Genomic DNA, 17,673 nt, shown 5'->3' with positions numbered 1-17,673 from the left:
GTTGTTTTTATCACATAAATAATTTGATTATCAAATGTTTATAAGAATCTACTTTGTAGATAAAGCGATAGACCGACACTGCGGAGTGTCAGCAAAAAACGAAGAATGCGAGAGGCCGTTTGACCCGGAGTGGTGAGAACGGCCAGTGGCCATCCGGTGCTGTCCAGTGTTCGTCCAGCCACGGTCTTCCCTTCTGGAGACGAAAACGTCCGCTTTAACAGCCAGATTCACATTTACAACACACAGACATATTCGACGCCCTACAGGGCAGTGGCACTCTATTGGCCCTTTTCCACTACACAGTACCGCCTCGACTCGACGCATTTTCCACCGCCGTAACAGTACCCCCTCAGCGCCGTAACAGTACCCCCCTCGGCGTGGCTGGTCTGCGTTGCTTTTGATACCCGCTCCAGTTTATTTTTTTTGGAACCTCAACAAAGGTGGTGCAAGGAAAGTGGTAAGAGTTACCAAAAATGCTGGTACTTTCCAGCGACGGAAAGCGAAAAAGTCGAGTCGGGTCGAGCCGCCACCATGTAGTGGAAAAAGATAGGAAGATGAAGGTGAACAGTTGAATCGTGGGTTATCAGACAGAGCAATTTCTGCTTGTGGCCCAGCTCTTGGCACCGAACAAACCTAAACACAAATATTCTCATCCACCTCGATATAAATATATATGCACTGTATATATCTTAAGCAGCTTACAGTGTATGGCGTTCACCTGCTCTCCCCACAAAAAGTCCAGTTTTGTCCTTCACCTGTTCCATGACCACAGCATAGTCCTTACACTCTCTCTCTCACACACACACACACACACACACACCTTCATACAAATGTGTTCATCTTATAAAACCTCTGACATAGAGCATGGAGCGGTTGCATACATCGATAATAAGCTGGATCATGTGTACCTTTCCAAGTGCACTGTAACCACGGCTAGATGGTCCAGCTCTGAAACCAGCAAGGGAGCTCTTAAACCACAAGATAATCAACCTCGTGGAGGAAAATAGGAACCACAACGGGGCTGTCGGACATCCCCGTGTTGGTTCATCTCCGGTTCAGCTCGGTTTCCATCGAGACTTAAGAGTTTTCCGTTCTTAAGCAGGACAGTAACCATGGTGGACCTGCTCCCGTGTCGGCTACAGGAATACACACTGGAATGGTCATTAGCATGTTTTATTTCGAACAAGTGTATTGCACCTTACTCGTGCCGGTACCGTTTGATTTTCCAGGACATTTGGCAAGGCTCAGATCAGCTGACGACGGAACTGTGCTGAGAAAGCACCAACAATGGAAAACCAAACGGTACCGCTACTGTACCATAGCCATATTGGGTCAAGTATATGTACAGCACAGTGCTTTTAAGATGAAAAACTGCTCTAGCTAGATCAGTAGAGACTACTGTCATTGTAGGAGCTGGAGACAGGGAAGGTGGGGCAGGGTTTACTCCAGGGCAGCGCCCCTGCGTGGTCAGCTGTGGGGAGGCTGAGGGTGCTGGCGCTCTTCAGGCGGTTCTTCAGACCCCAGCTGAGGAAGGATGGCTTCTTGGCCACTTTTCTGGACTTAGGGTTCTTTTCATCGTCGTCATAGGCCAGGCAGATCATGGAGTAAGTCTTAGGTAGGTTCCCACAGAAGGTGGCGCTCTTGGTAGGCTGGAAACACAGGAGAGGATAATTGTGGTGTTAAGTGGAAAACTAAAAAGTATTGATAAAGAAAAGCATCTAGTCTGTCTCACACGTGATATTAAAATGTTTGACAGCAGAAGGTTCGGACCAGCTATTTCTGAAGGCCATGCAGACTGGAGCTCTCTGTCACTACTGAGCCAGTACAGATCCAGATGTGCTGGTTTTTTCTACTGTCATAGAAACCCATTTCTGATATACATCGATCAGCCAAAACATTAAAACCACTGACGGGTAAAGTGAATTACACTGATTATCTTGTTAGAGTGGCACCTGTCAAAGGGTGGGATATATCAGGCAGCAAGTGAACAGTCAGTTCTTGAAGTTGATGCGTTGGAAGAAGGAAAAATGGGCAAGCATGAACGACTTTGACAAGGGCCAGATTGTGATGGCTAGATGACTGGGTATGAGCATCTCCAAAACGGCAGGTCTTCTGGGGTGTTCCCGGTATCCAGTTGTCAGTACCTACCAAAAGTGATCCAAGGAAGGACAACTGGTTAACCGGCAGCAGGGTCATGGCCGCCCAAGGCTCATTGATGCATGTGGAGAGTGAAGGCTAGCCTGTCTGGTCTGATCCCACAGTACTCCCTACTGTACTTCAAATTGCTGAAAAAGTTAATGCTGGATATGACAGACAGGTGTCACAACACACAGGGCAGGACGTCTGGGTGACGGTCTGTTCCATTGCCTACCAACACGGGGATCGCCGGTTCAAATCCGCATGTTACCTCTAGCTTGGTTGGGCGTCCCTACAGACACCATTGGCCATGTCTGTGGGTGGGAAGCCGGATGTGGGTATGTGTCCTGGTCGCTGCACTAGTGCCTCCTCTGGTCGGTCAGGGCATCTGTTCAGGGGAGAGGGGGAACTGGGGGGAATAGCATGATCCTCTCACGCGCTACATCCCCCTGGCAAAACCCCTCACTGTCAGGTGAAAAAGAAGTGGCTGGTGACTCCACATGTATCGGAGGAGGGATATCGTAGTCTCCACCCCCTCCCCGGATCGGCAGAGGGGTTGGAGCAGCGACCGGGACGGCTCGGAAATTGGCTGGATACAATTGGGGAGAAAAAAGGGGGGGGGGAATCCCAGAACACAGTGCATCATAGCTGGCTGTGTGTGGGTTTGCGTAGCTGCAGAACGGTCAGAGTGCCCATGATGACCCCTGTCCACTGCCGAAGCGCCTACAATGGGCACATGAGCATCAGAACTGGACCACGGAGCAATGGAAGAAGATGGCCTTGTCTGATGAATCAGGTTTTCTTTTACATCATGTGGACAGCCGGGCATTTACCCGAGGAAGAGATGGCACCAGGATGCACTATGGGAAGAAGGCACGCTGGCAGAGGCAGTGTGATGCTCTGGGCAATGTTCTGCTGGGAAACCTTGGGTCCTGGCATTGATGTGGATGTTACTTTGACATGGACCACCTACCTAAACATTGTTTCAGATCAAGTACACCCCTTCATGGCAACGGTATTCCCTGATGGCGGTGGTCCCTTTCAGCAGGATAATGCACCCTGCCACACTGCAAAAAATGCTCAGGAATGATTTGAGGAACATGACAAAGAGTTCAAGGTGTTGCCTTGGCTCCCAAATTCCACAGGTCTCAATCCGATCGAGCATCTGTGGGATGTGCTGGAAAAAACAAGTCCAATCCACAGAGGCCCCACCTTGCAACTTACAGGACTTAAAGGATCTGGGTCAGAGCTGTTCTGGCGGCACAGGGGCGACCAACACAATATTAGCCAGGTGGTTTCAATGTTTTGACTGATCGGCTTGTATACAAAGATATCATTTGGGCAAGTCTATGCCCTCCCCATCCTCCATAGGGGTCACACAGTGGTGGGAACTTTGTAGAAAAGGGGACTGAATATGCCACATTGGAATGAAAAGGGGAGGGGAAAAATATAGCTGTCCTGAATCACTATCTTCATCTGTCAATCTGAGAATCCAAACAGATGGTTTTCCCTTGAGGCCAATTGGAGGGGCAGTCTTACCATGGAGGTGTTGCTATCCATCATGCTGACCACACGGATGTCGATCCCACTCTCGTCCACATCCTTCAGCAGCTGCATCACCTCCCTCACACCCATCCATTTACAGTCAGTGTCACCCACAGCAACAATGTAGTCGCCCTCTTTGAGGCCGTTGGCCTGCAAGCACAGATACAGACAGAAACAACAGGAGATTATTTAAAGCTAAATGCTTATCAGAGCCAAACACACCCAGGATCAGTCCCATGTACCTATTTGTGTGTGCTAATGTCCTGTATCTGTGTGTGTGTGTGTGTGTGTGTGTGTGTGTGTGTGTGTGTGTGTTAATGTTCTGAATATACATATGTTTGCTGACTGCAGACAGAGGTGACTGCTTAATTTTAGTTCTTTTAGACTTAAGTGCTGCCTTTGACACAAATCCTCTGAATAGTACACACAGCCTTTGACTCGAATGGTCACACCCATATTTGCATATGAAACTGGTCATTGGTTTCAGTTGTTATATATCTGTTGCCATCTTCCAATGCTGTGATTGCAACATTCCCTAGTCTTCGGTGAATAGTACACATGGCCTCTGAAACTCTAATTAATGGTCACACCCATATTTGCATATGAAACTTGTCGTTGGTTTCTGTTGTTATGCAACTGTACTGTACTGTATTGTCTATAAGGGGTGGGGATACCCGCAGTCAGTTTAGACTGAAGATGTCACCTTGTTGAGTGATGAAATGTATGTCAATAAACGTTGTATCCAGATGACCTGATTCAACCTTCTTTGCCTTTGACACAGTCGATCACAGCATCCTCTTACATCGCTTAGAGACTTGGTTTGGCATTAAGGGCCCGGCTTTTAGTTTAATACGCTCTTACCTCAGCAACAGAACTTTTTCTGTTGTTCTGGGTAACTCTACTTCCTCGATGGCTCAGTTGAGTTGTGGTGTCCCTCAAGGCTCAGTTATCGGGGCCCCTTCTTTTTTCTATATACATGCTGCCCCTTGGCCAGGTCATTCAAAATCATGATGTGTTCTACCATGTTCTAAAAGACTTGAACAGTGTTACAGTCAAAAGGAGTCCCACAGATGATCATCGTCACACTAATAAAAGGCTTTTGAACAATGTCACAATCATATAGAATGTGGTTTGTCGCGCTTTATGTAAAACTAATCTGTTTTTCATTGCACTCTCTACTTGGAGCTGTCAGACTGTCCGGATGGAGCAGAGACTCTCAGATTCACTAGCAGGAGGAGCCTATGTTCCCGTGCTGCTGTCTGTCATCTTTGAGTTCAAATTCCGTTTCACCTCCTAAAGGGGATTTTAATTAATCAGCTTGTGTTCGTGGCTGCTATAGGTAACTGTGGTGAACCGTTTCCATTTAACGGAGGGTTTTTGCTGACCGTGTAGGTCCAACAAGTAGATCAGAAACATTTCTAACATGACTGTCAAATCGACATTCACACATCTGGATAATGGAAGGTATTGTACATGGTCTTTCACTGATAATGTTAGACATTCTTTGTTTTGTTTTTTTGTTCAAGTTCTTGTGTTTTGTTAAAAATCCCACTGGGACAAAGTCCCGGTATGAGTAGACATACTTGGCTGTTAATGAAGTTAAACTAGAAGGTCTGGGTGTTGCATAACCCTCTTGCAGACGTCAGGAGTCTTTTCACCTATAGTGACCTCTGCGCATGGCTTTTTTTAATGACTCATAGAAAACCAAGAAAGTACTTCACTCCCAACATGAACACAGTTAATTCACCATTCCTGTTGTCTGAACTCACCGCGGCCAGGCAGAGTGGGTCCAGGGACACCACTTGGACAGGCGGCTCTCCTTTCACGTTGAAGCCGAGGTCACCATCCTCTGGAAGCAGGTGAATGGTCCTCGGGGCCGTCCAGCGCTGCTTGGCCGAGAACACCGACAGAGGGCCCTGTATGTATGTGTGTTTATATGGGAGGGGGGAGGGGGGATTGTTATGAAGCATTTCAGGGCATCTGGATTATATAGAAATAAAACACCGCTGGATTGGTGAGTGAAGGTCCTGCTCAGAGAAAGGAGAAAATCTGCCAACTTTAGGGTCATTGTGTGAGGATCATCGTATGTTTCTTTTTTTGGGGGGGGGGATTCCCCCCCATTTTTCTCCCCAATTATACTTAGCCAATTACCCCACTCTTCCGAGCAGTCCCGGTCGCTGCTCCACCCCCTCTGCTGATCCAGGGAGGGCTGCAGACTACCACATGCCTCCTCCGATACATGTGGAGTCGCCAGCTGCTTCTTTTCACCTGACAGTGAGGAGTTTCACCTGGGGGATGTAGCGCATGGGAGGATCATGCTATTCCCCCCAGTTCCCCCTCCCCCCTGAACAGGCGCCCCGACCGACCAGAGGAGGCGCTAGTGCTGTGACCAGGACACATACCCACATCCGGCTTCCCACCCGCAGACACGGCCAATTGTGTCTGTAGGGACGCCCGACCAAGCCGGAGGTAACACGGGGATTCAGACTGCTCGCCCTGTGTTGGTAGGCAACGGAATAGACTGCTACGCCACCTGGACGCCCTATTGTAAGTTTTTGTGTGGGAGGTCTGGTAAGAAACCAGTACACACTGATGGCAACAAACATGAACACAACACACACACACGCACACATACATACACTACAGGTTGTACCCAGGACCACCATGAATACAGTGAAGAAGAGACTTAAACTTAACTGCTCTCAGATTAGAGCCATATATCTTTCAATGATCAGGAATTCAGAAAATAAAAACAGATTTTAACATCAACCACTGTATTTTTGGCTGTAAATGTTTTCCAGTTAAATCATGATTATCACCAACATCAGAGTTATCAGCATCTAAGTCCTGTCCAAGTTCTGTTTAGTTTTGAGTGGAAGTCAAGAGCTGAAGGCAGGTCAGGTCCCCTCCTCCCGGGTTATTGTTAGTTTTGCCTTCTGCCCCACTGAGTCTTCCAGAAGCTTCAGAGAACAGCATCCTCATCAGGGATATGAGGGATGAAGGCCACTAATGGCTAAAGCTTCTAGGAAGACTCAGCTTGAATAGAATGTACTCAGGGATAGCACAAATGCTCCGGGTGTTGAAATTCACTTATTTTAAACTGAGAAATCTCATGCAGAACACAAATACAGAGCAACTTCATGCCGTTCCCTGAATAAAACCAACCATTTGTGATGTAAGTGGAAGAATATTAGTAGCCCACGTACCAGTCGTTGGAAAAAGTCTGTGACTTTCACCTTTGTGGATGCAGGTACCTCCAGCTCTGCCTTGTGCTCTGTTTTAGCTGGAGAGCGAGAGCGAGAGAGAGCGAGAGCGAGAGAGAGAGAGAGGGAGAGAGAGAGAGAGATTTGATTTTACAAAACCCTTTATTAAGCACTAAAATTGGTATACAGACAAAAAGACATCAACTAAAATAGTACAAGTGAAAAAAAACCCATAAATAAATGAAAGAATGAACAAACGAATGAATGAATTAATGTAAGCCAACAATACAGCCAGGACTTTCCCTTGTTACACCAATTAGAAAGAGAAGACCAGGTCTTCATCATCTCCCATTGGGCACAATATTCCCCCTATTGCCCATTTAAGGCTGAAATCCTCTAGATTGTCTACCATTTTGCAGCAGGCATGCTCCACCCTGAGCAGAGCCTCACACTGTGCGAATTTGGGCCGTCTCAGATGAAAGCTGACTAAACGTGGCGATATCTTTGTTCGTGGCTCCAAAACGGTGGTCCTACACCGCACTGTGAGACAGGTTCAAAGATGGCCGTTATTACGGTCTTGCGACCGAAGATAACCTGGTACAAAAGTCTGACAGTGTCAGAAATTTAGGATGACCATCTCACAACGGGACTGCTGCTACGACCTACATCTACTAACCAGCCAATAGAAATGCAGCACGAAATGACGCAATGGTCAACGCCACGCACAATCTTTGCTGACGCTAAACACAAACAAAGAGACTGTTAGCATCTGTGACCCAAATGCCATGGATTCAACAAAACCACATTCACAGGATGATCTTGGCTGTGTCTAGCCACCGCAAACCACAGTGGTAAAGTAGTCTTGGTGCGGTCTTGAGCCACAAGGCCATCACTCGAGAGGTAATGTCCACAAGACCCTGTTCTCCTTCCACTGGCAAGTATAAGGCAGGGGCTCAGATCTCATGCAGTCCTGACCAGAAAAAGTCCACTATGGCCCGCTGAAGGTCTTCAATCAGAACAATCAGTCTGTGCCACAGTATCGAGGCAACCAAGTTCTTGGCAACCAAAACTCGACCCCTATACGATAGCTGGTGTAGCAACCATTTCCATTTAGACAACGTAGCACACACTTTCTTCATCACACCCCCCCAATTCTATCCCTGATAATCCTTTGTGCCCAAAAATACCCCCAACACCTTCATCCCTCTTCTCCCTCACTGCAGACCTGCAGGCAGACTGGGTGCGCCCCTCTCGTTCCACTGTCCTACCTATAAGTACTCACTCTTTGCCCAGTTTACTTTCGCTGATGAAGCCTTCTGATACAAGCCCAGACTGTCCTGTAGTACCTCCACGTCCCCGATACCTGACACACACATTTAAAATCATCCACATAGGCAGACACTATCAAAGGTAGGTTGCGTTGTGTGCCTGACAGTGAAAGCCTGCTGAGATGGCTTCTCAGCCTGCATAGCAGGGTTTCAATAGCCAGACTGTAAAGCTGCCCTGAGATGGGACAACCCTGCCTTATCCTCCTCTGCACAGGGATTGGCTGGCTCAACCCTCCCCCAACCTTCACCAAACACTCAGTACCACTGTAATATTAACCCCACCCATGATACAAAATGGTCTCCAAAACCAAAAGTCTAAGTACTGAAAACAAATAGCCATGGTCCACCCTGTCAAATGCTTTTTCTTGATCAAAGGAGAGAATACCAATGTCAAGATCATAAAGTTTACATAGGTCAATCACATCTTGAAAAAGAAAAATATTGTCCATTATTGTTCTGCCCTGTACACAGTATGTTTGGTCCATTTGGTCCACCTTGGAGACATTATCAGTGGGCAGGATGTTGGCATCTGTGGTGTCCGTCTCCGCTTCCTGTCTATGCGGAAATGCGAACTGCTTATGGCCAACATCACCACACTCAAAACATTTCAACTGCCCTGAACTAGCATACACCATGTACAAGCCATTGCCATGTTTAAACCCTAAAGGAAACCTCCAAACTCTGTGTCAGAGAGTCCAAAACCATGAACATCTGTCTCCTGTCTCCTGAGTGACTGAACATGTTTCAGCTTCAGATCTTTACATCCAACACTGACAGTTTTGAAAGCACTGGCAAATTTACCAAACCTCCACAGCTCACTTTCTTTTCTATTGTTTTTTTTAATTTGGATTTCCCCCCCCCTTTTCCTCCCCAATTGTATCCAGCCAGTTACCCCACTCTTCTGAGCCGTCCTGGCTGCTGCTCCGCCCCCTCTGCTGAGCCAGGGAGGGCTGCACACTACCACATGCCTCCTCTGCTTCTTTTCATCTGACAGAGAAGCGTTTTGCCAGGGGGACGCAGAGCGTGGGAGGATCATGCCACTCCCTCCCAGTTCCCCCTCCCCCCTGAACAGGTGCCCCGGCCGAACAGAGGAGGCGCTAGTGCAGCGCCCAGGATACATACCCATGCCGCTTCCCACCCGCAGACACACCCAATTGTGTCTGTAGAGACGCCCAACCAAGCTGGAGGTAACATGGGGATTCGACCCGCTGATCTCCCGTGCTGGAAGGCAAACGGAATAGACCACTACACTACCAGGATGTCCCACAGCTCATTTTCTAACAACTCAATGGCAATAAACGGCAGAACACCCAACACTGCGATTCTGGTAGAGGGAACCAACAATGGGGAGACAGCACAATAGATATCCCTGATAACTACACCACTCTCAATCATCTGACTAGCATGACACTCCTCCGTCAAGAATACCACCACAGCCTTGTTCATGCTGGAAACAAACAGTAGACTGCCATGTTCAACTTGCTCTCCTACGGCCAACAAAACCTCCTCCACCGTCATAATGGGCCGCAGCGGGACTATCTGAATCCTGTGACGGATGAACAGAGGTGGTGTCTCGGAGGACGCCATTGCTCCTGAAAACACACCTGACAAAACCACTAAACACTCGGTAAAAAGTATTAAGAAAGCTTACCTGATCATGCACATAGGACAGATGAAGAATACAGGGGGAAAATCCAGAAAAAAAGGCAGCAAAAAAAATCAAACTCTGCACCAATCTCACATCCACCACCCTCACTCATGCTCACACACCCAACCTCCCAGCATGCAGTGCAGAGAGAGAGAGAGAGAGAGAGAGAGAGGGAGAGAGAGAGAGAGGGAGAGAGAGAGAGAGAGAGAGAGAGAGAGGGAGAAACAGAAACAGAGAAAGAAATGTAATTCTTCTGTTTTTACTGCCACAACCACACAGGAAGAATGTTGTCAGTATGAACAATACGTCGTCTGTACCTGGACCAAAGTATGACCCAGCTGATAATAGAAGGCAGAGGGGTGTGGCCCTTTAGAAAGTCAACAATGTACAACATAACTCTGCTGCTGCTCACTTATGTCATCTGTAGAATTTTTGTTTTTGTGCTGCTAAGGTGACTCAAAGAGGCCGTCTATGTGACGAGGGAAAAACCATCCCTGAACCAAGGGTGGGGATTAAGAGTACATCTGTCCCCATCTTACAATGCTGTGATTGCAAACATTCCCAAATCTTCTGTGAATAGTACAAAGGCCCATTGAAACTCTAGTTAATGGTCCCGCCTATTTGCATATGAAACTTACCGCTGGTTTCGGATGTTATGCAACTGTATTGTTCATAAGGGTGGGGATACCTGCAGCCAGTTTAGACTGAAGATATCACTTAGACGAGTGATTCTGTCAAGAAACGTGTCCAGATGAACTTATTCAACCTTATTTGATTTTCTTACCTGGATTATTGAGCATGCATAAAGACACTAAAAACAAAACATTCATTAAAAAGTCTCTTCCATAGACTGGCTCTAGTGTCTTAATTTGGGGTGTGGAACCAATTTATCTGCCACCCAATGACTGCTGGGATAGGTTCCAGTATCCCCGCAACCCTGAGAGCAGGATAAGCGGTTTGGATAATGGATGGATGGATGAGTTAATTACACTACAGCAGGACAGCTGGTCCACACCACACTCTGCCACAAGGACATTCACTTTCCTTCCATATAACAGCAACTTTGAAACATTTAATACTGTCCTCTCCTTTATGAAACTTTACCATATTATCCTACATGATCCTTTCTTGCATGACCCCATCCAACATGATCCTTTCCTACATGACCCCATCCAACATGATCCTTACCTACATGACCCCATCCAACATGATCCTTTCCTACATGACCCCATCCAACATGATCCTTACCTACATGACCCCATCCAACATGGCCACAGTCTACATGACCCAATCCTACATAACCCTAAAATACATGACCCCATCCAACATGATCCTTTCCTACATGACCCCATCCAACATGATCCTTTCCTACATGACCCCATCCAACATGATCCTTACCTACATGACCCCATCCAACATGATCCTTACCTACATGGCCCCATCCAACATGATCCTTTCCTACATGACCCCATCCAACGTGATCCTTACCTACATGACCCCATCCAACATGATCCTTTCCTACATGACCCCATCCAACATGATCCTTTCCTACATCCCCATCCAACATGATCCTTACCTACATGATCCCATCCAACATGACCACAGTCTACATGACCCAATCCTACATAACCCTAAAATAGATGACCCTATCCTTCATGACCCCACCCTATATGAATCTATCCTGCTATCCTACATCCCATCCTACTTGACCTGCTACTATCCAACATAATCCCATCCTACATGGGGGATATGACCATATCACACCATCTGACTTATCTTACATGACAATACCCTGCATGACGCCATCTTACATGATCTCATCTTACATAATGGCATTGTACATGAGCCTTTTCTACAGGACTCCAACCTACTTGATGCAATCCCATCCGACGTGGCCCCAATCCTACATGACCTCATGCTACACGACCCCACCCTATGTAACCCCATGCTATGAGACCCCAATTCTATATGACCCCATCCTACACGACCATGTTCTTGATGGCCCCATGCTACATCATCCTATCTTACATGACCCCATCCTGTATGACCAAGCATTCATTTACATGATCTGATGGTTTTGAAATACTGCCATGTGAAAGGAAACTGCCCTCATGGGGAAACTGTGACAATGTGACAAATTAACCCTCGATTCAGAACAGTGCCAATGAACTCTAGGTTTGGGAAGATAGACGGGTTTTTTAGTGTCTCTCCACTCACAGATGATGTCAGGGGCTTCCATGTAGTCTGTGAACTCGTCCTCAGTGTCGTTTTGGGAGAACTTGGCAAGCGAGCGCTGGTGGCTTGCCTTCAGGATGCCCTGTAGAACCTCCAGCTTCCTCAGGTGGCGACAGAGACTCTGGGTCCGCAGAGCCTCCTCATGTGCCATAATGGCCCGACGCAGGTGAGCCTTACCTGAGGAGGAGGGGAGGGAAAAGAAAAGTCATGGTGGTTTGGTAGGCAAATCAGCAAACGGACATCATGAGATTCTACGCTAATCCTTCTGTGTTCGACCAGCTGGTCTTACCAATGCGCCTGCGCTCCTCTCTCTTCCTCAGGATGTCCAGTGGAGAGCGTCCTTCAGGGAGAGAATCATAAACCTGAGACAGAGTCTTCTCCTGCTGGTCTTCATCATCACTGGCACTCACTGAACACACAGGAAAGACTGACTGACTCACTGACAAACTCAATTATGTTACAGTCCTGAAGATTTACATGCAAACTAACGTCCCGTTTGATTCTCTGCTGTATTTAAAATCACAACTAATACAAGAACATCCAAATCATGGAGACTTTTGCAGCCATTTATATGAATGGTGGGTGTCTGGTAGGGCTTTATCCAGAAACACGATGGGACGCACAGTGTTTTACATCTTCGTCATAGCAGCCAAATGAGGGAGAAGAAGGCAGGTAGTGTCGAGTTTGGAGAAGAAGTTAAGTTGCTGTGTCTAACAAGCAGATATGACAGAACAAGCCGGTAGAAAACCTCGCCAACAGATGGCACAACATCTGTAAGTAAAACTCAACCATTCAAGTCATGTTTTTTTCTCTTTTTTGGCGGGGAGGATGCTGATGACAGCACCATTGGTGACATTGACTTTAATAGTCATATTCACACAATCACCTGACACAAAAACCATAAAATGTTTCCTAAAACACAACCCACCGAGTGGTGAGCCACTCAATGAACTGCTCCAAACTGACTTTCTGTGTGTCAGACGTGTTCAAAACTATCCTTCACCTCCTGAAACTCTTTTTCTATCCGTCTTACCACACACTAGAACCTGTCTGTCCGAATTTCACAATCGGTCATCGGTCTTCATTGGGAGGAGGTTAGTCCTCCTCTAAAGCTGTCAGGGGACATTCTCTCTGGTCCTGGTCTGGGGTCCAGTTCTGTTTCTGGTTCTGTTGTGTGGCCTCTGGGCCTTAGATGACAGAACAGAACCTGGCACAGAGCTTTGTGCCAGGTTCTGTTAATCCCTCTGGACATTAACAGATAACAGTAATCCTGGAAGCCCAATTCAGTCATCGAGCTTTGCCTGCCTTATGCAGTAGTTAATAAATAATAATAACAATAAACATTTCATATAAAGTCGTCTTTCATGACACTCAAGGTCCCTCGACTGTCCCGTGATTTACTGAGCAGTCGGTTGGTGTTGAATAACACAGCTTAGTGGTCGGGGGTGGGTAGTTCAGCAGAGGTGATGTTCTACGGTGCGATGCCGGACCAGTAAACCAAGTCAAGGATAACAGCTAATAGAAAATAGACAGTTCAGTCCAACAAAGTCTGAGGTTAGTGGATGTCAGCAGAGGCTACTGGATTTACATTCAATATAGCCTCTCTGTATTTACAGTTTTAGAATCCTTATCCAACGTTTATCAACATCTAATTTATTCCCTTAAAGCTATGGTACGATTTTTTTTGTCTGAATTTTGACTCCAAAACATATCTCAACATAGATAAACTGACTCTCAGTCCACTGCTGATGAGTTTCATAGACCAGTGCAGCAGCAGTACAGTTATTCCCTTCCAGACTTTAACAGCAAGTGCCGGCCCTCTAACCAATCAGAGAACTCCAAAGGAAAGAGGCGTGTGCTTCCTGGCTGTCAATCAATTTTGCACACGCAATTGACACTCATGCTGGGCAGTTCCCTGGAAGAGCCCTGAAATGTTGTTATATTTGCACCTTTAAGCTTAAAGCAAAAGAAAGAAACAGACGGGACAGTAAGCAGCCATTCATCTACGCATCTATCAACCCGAGTTGGTCTTTCATCACATCCAGAGGATCATGTGATCCATTTCTCTTACACTGGTGGTCCAGGAGGGTGGTGCCAACAAAGTAGTGGGCCAGGGAGCGGTAGTGGTTGGTTTTGACCTGGGACATGGTGGACCAGAAGAGTGGGACGTGGTCTTTGATTGGCGTCTGGATCATGGACTGGTGGACCTGGTCGTAGGTTTCCGCAACCTGGCAGAGATAAGTGAAGACAAAGGCGGCGTAGGAGAGATTAGCTGCACTGTCGTGCGCTAAAACCAACTGGCAGAGGAGGGAATCTGACAATGACAGGACTTTTTAACTTTACACTGATGGAAACTGCTCCACGTAAGATCCACTTGGAGGGAGACTGCAGTGCAGAAATCAACATCCTGACAATGTATAGTGGGAACATGCAAGGTGCATGTGTGCTTGTGCGTGTGCAGTCTTAGATCTGATTGTAGTTATTAGTAGGGATGCACCAGTATAATTTTCAGTGCCAATAGTGATTCCGGGTATGAATCTTTAAGTATAAGCTGAAACAGAATAGCAATACTTTCCATTACTTTTGCTGCACAGTGCAGATTTAGACCATTAGTTTGGGTTCAATGTGCAAAATAATTAGATATAATCTTTTTTCCCACCATTAAAGAAATGCAGGATTCCATATGCAAAAAAAAAAAAAAAACAGTAAAAATCACACTAATTTGCTTTTATTTATGGCTTTTAGCATTGAATTTTAGCCTTGGGTAAAATCTCCAATACCAACTCTCAATTTTAACCTGGCCCGACCCTGATACCACTATCAGCGCATCCCTTCTTGTCAGTGTCACCTCTGGTTCTACTTCTGTTTAAAATCAGAGCATCCGGAGGGCGGCGCTGTACCTTAGCAGCTTCCTGTGCCATCTTGAGTAGAGACAGGAAGTTGTTACGGATGCCTGGGAGAACCGTCTTCTCAAACAGACATTCCTGAGCCTGCGCCAGCATCATCCTGATGAGCATGCTCAGCATGGCGGGGCTCATGTCGTAGCTGGGGGTGTGGGTGTAGGTCTCCTTCAGCTGGCTCAGGATACCTGCGGAGGGGTGGAGGAACTGGAGTTTAAACCCAAACCTTAAAAGTGAAAGTCTAAGGCAGCGTTGACCAGAAGCCTCTTTCTAAGAGACACAGCGGGATGTGGAGGTGAACGTCCGGACGGCGCTGTGTGAAAGGAGGTACCGAGTGTTAAAAGGAGAGGATCGTAGTTACACAATGATAAGATAAACATTCCTCCTGTTTTCTCTTTATTCATAAGAGGCCCCTGCCTGGAGCTGTGCAAGAAGAGGAAACACCGAGGCCGGTCTGACAGGACACGGAAGCGGGGCAGGCTAAGCTAACTGCTAGCCCATGCAGACAGACAGTTCCGATAACACCGAGGGCGGTCTGACGGCGGCCTCGACTAGCCTTGACTGTGTTTTCAGCGTCGTCATGTGGAGTGCGGGGAGGTGTGTCGAAGGTGTCTGGCTGGGAGGACTGGCACTGGATCGGCTGGGAGAGCTTGGTCTGCTGCGTCCTGTGGGCCCAGGGACCGCGGCCCTGCCTGGAGCTGTGCACGAAGAGGAAACACCGAGGCCGGTCTGACAGGAGGCGGAAGCGGGGCAGGCTAAGCTAACTGCTAGCCCATGCAGACAGAGAGTTCCGATAACACCGAGGGCGGTCTGACGGCGGCCTCGACTAGCCTTGACTGTGTTTTCAGCGTCGTCATGTGGCATGCGGGGAGGTTTGTCGAAGGTGTCTGGCTGGGAGAGCTGGCGCTGGATCGGCTGGGAGAGCTTGGTCTGCTGCGTCCTGTGGGCCCAGGGACCATGGCCCCTGCCTGGAGCTGTGCAAGAAGAGGAAACACCGAGGCAGGTCTGACAGGACGCGGAAGCGGGGGCAGGCTAAGCTAACTGCTAGCCCATGCAGACCAGCAGTTCCGACAGTCATCCTGGCTGGCGTTCCTTCTCCTGGACAGTGATTTTTTAAAAACATTTTTTAGATATATGTGTTAGTTTGTAGATATGTGTTCTTGTAGTTCTTGGGTGTGTTTGTGTCTTTGCGTTGCACTGCTGTGGGCTGGGGGAAACCATGTTTTGGTTTCATTTCATGTGCGCAAGTGCATGAAAGGAAACGACAAATAAAGTGTTTCTGATTCTGATTGGGATAGTGTGGAAACTCTGGGAATATGGCACGTACTCTATATACCGAATGTTAAACGAGAATGTTTAAATAAACACATTTAAATAAGAAGTTATTTACAGAAGGAGGAGCTGTAGAAGAAGAGTTACTTACAGCGTAGTGTGGGCTTTATGCAAGGCGTCCATGTACAGAGGGCACAGTAGGGCAGATAGATGTATCACACCGTGTGTGTAGGTGTATATCATGTCGCGGTGTGGAGAGGGGGTTAAAGGGGGGTGGGGGAGGGGGGGCAGTATCAGCATCTGTGGGGGTTTGTTGGAAAAGTCTGGTGTTGTGGGGAAGAAGCTGCTCTTGCGGCGCGAGGTTCAGTTTTGTTGTTGTTGATATTTTACCGTTATTGTTTGTATATGTCACCGTTGTTTTACTGTTACAGGTTTTTGTTCTGGGGGGGAAGTTTGTTCCTGGTTCGGTGTTGTTCAGCCCGACTCCCATTTTCACACTTGGCCCTCAGCCAACATTCCACAGCCCTCAGATTTCATAAAGAAACGAAAACATAACTAGCGAGCAGTTGGAGAGCCGAGCAGCCGGAGACAGACAGGGGTGACCTCTGACCCCCTTCTCACGAGTGTTTGTGTGTCATCCCGTCCAGAGAGGTGAACGTGGGGCAGCCAGAACTGTGGCGGCACTTATCTAACGGCAAATAATTTGATTATTCAAATGTGTTCTTGTTCCGCTCTACACCCAGCTCATCTTGGCTGTATGCAAACCCTGTCCTCTGTCTCGGGCAGGAAGTCCGTCCGCTGCGGCCCCGTTTCAACCCCCTGTCAAACTCCTCATGAAATCAGGACGGTGAAAGGGGACTTTGTAAAACAAAATCTTTTGGTCTTTTGAGTCGGACACCATGAAAAAGGAAAGAAGAAAATCACGATGGAAGAATGTGGCTACCACAGTTCTGACAGCGTGACCCGTTTCGTCAGCTGCAGCAGCCGGATATCTGATTAGCAGGTTACCGAGGTAGATAGGAAAAAAGGTAAAATACACAAAAAACACCCGATACTCAACTGCACGCAAGACAGACTGAATCAAACATTTGTTAATATTGACACAGTTTAGTCTGTTTTCTTTCCTGTATTGGAAAACGTTGCATAAAAAAGTAATTTTTCCCCAAGGTGTATGGTGTCCTAACTCTGCTCTCTCTCTCTCGGGGGTGTGTGTGTGTGTGTGTAATGTTGGTTAAATTAATCCAACAAGTTAATTTAATCAAAGGTTGTTGGTCGTTAACTCAAAAGAGGAATATTAAACATTACACTAATCCACTTCTGCTTCCGGTGTGGGAAGATGGCGGCACAAATTCCCGTTTGTGGCGGCCTCACCCAGTACCGCCTATGCAGGGTCTTTGTCAGTGTCT

General features: G+C 47.2%; 1 protein-coding gene across 1 annotated transcript in view; it reads right to left on the bottom strand.

Annotated features, from left to right (window-relative positions):
* Nucleotides 1–312: 312 nt before the first annotated feature.
* Nucleotides 313–17,673, bottom strand: part of rhpn2 (rhophilin, Rho GTPase binding protein 2) — a 47,890-nt gene continuing 30,529 nt past the window's right edge. The window contains exons 8-15 of the mRNA XM_056278763.1: nt 14,996–15,183; nt 14,167–14,323; nt 12,385–12,504; nt 12,078–12,272; nt 6,888–6,964; nt 5,451–5,597; nt 3,676–3,831; nt 313–1,649 (exon numbers count right to left, since the gene is read on the bottom strand). Of these exons, the coding sequence (XP_056134738.1) occupies nt 1,386–1,649; nt 3,676–3,831; nt 5,451–5,597; nt 6,888–6,964; nt 12,078–12,272; nt 12,385–12,504; nt 14,167–14,323; nt 14,996–15,183 (1,304 nt within the window). The 3' untranslated portion in view covers nt 313–1,385. The remainder of the gene's footprint in view (nt 1,650–3,675; nt 3,832–5,450; nt 5,598–6,887; nt 6,965–12,077; nt 12,273–12,384; nt 12,505–14,166; nt 14,324–14,995; nt 15,184–17,673) is intronic.

This window comes from Lampris incognitus, chromosome 4 (assembly GCF_029633865.1).
Source record: "Lampris incognitus isolate fLamInc1 chromosome 4, fLamInc1.hap2, whole genome shotgun sequence".
Classification (NCBI taxonomy): Eukaryota; Metazoa; Chordata; class Actinopteri; order Lampriformes; family Lampridae; genus Lampris; species Lampris incognitus.
The sequence above is the reverse complement of the archived record's forward strand: the minus strand, read 5'-3'. Positions and strand labels throughout refer to the sequence as shown.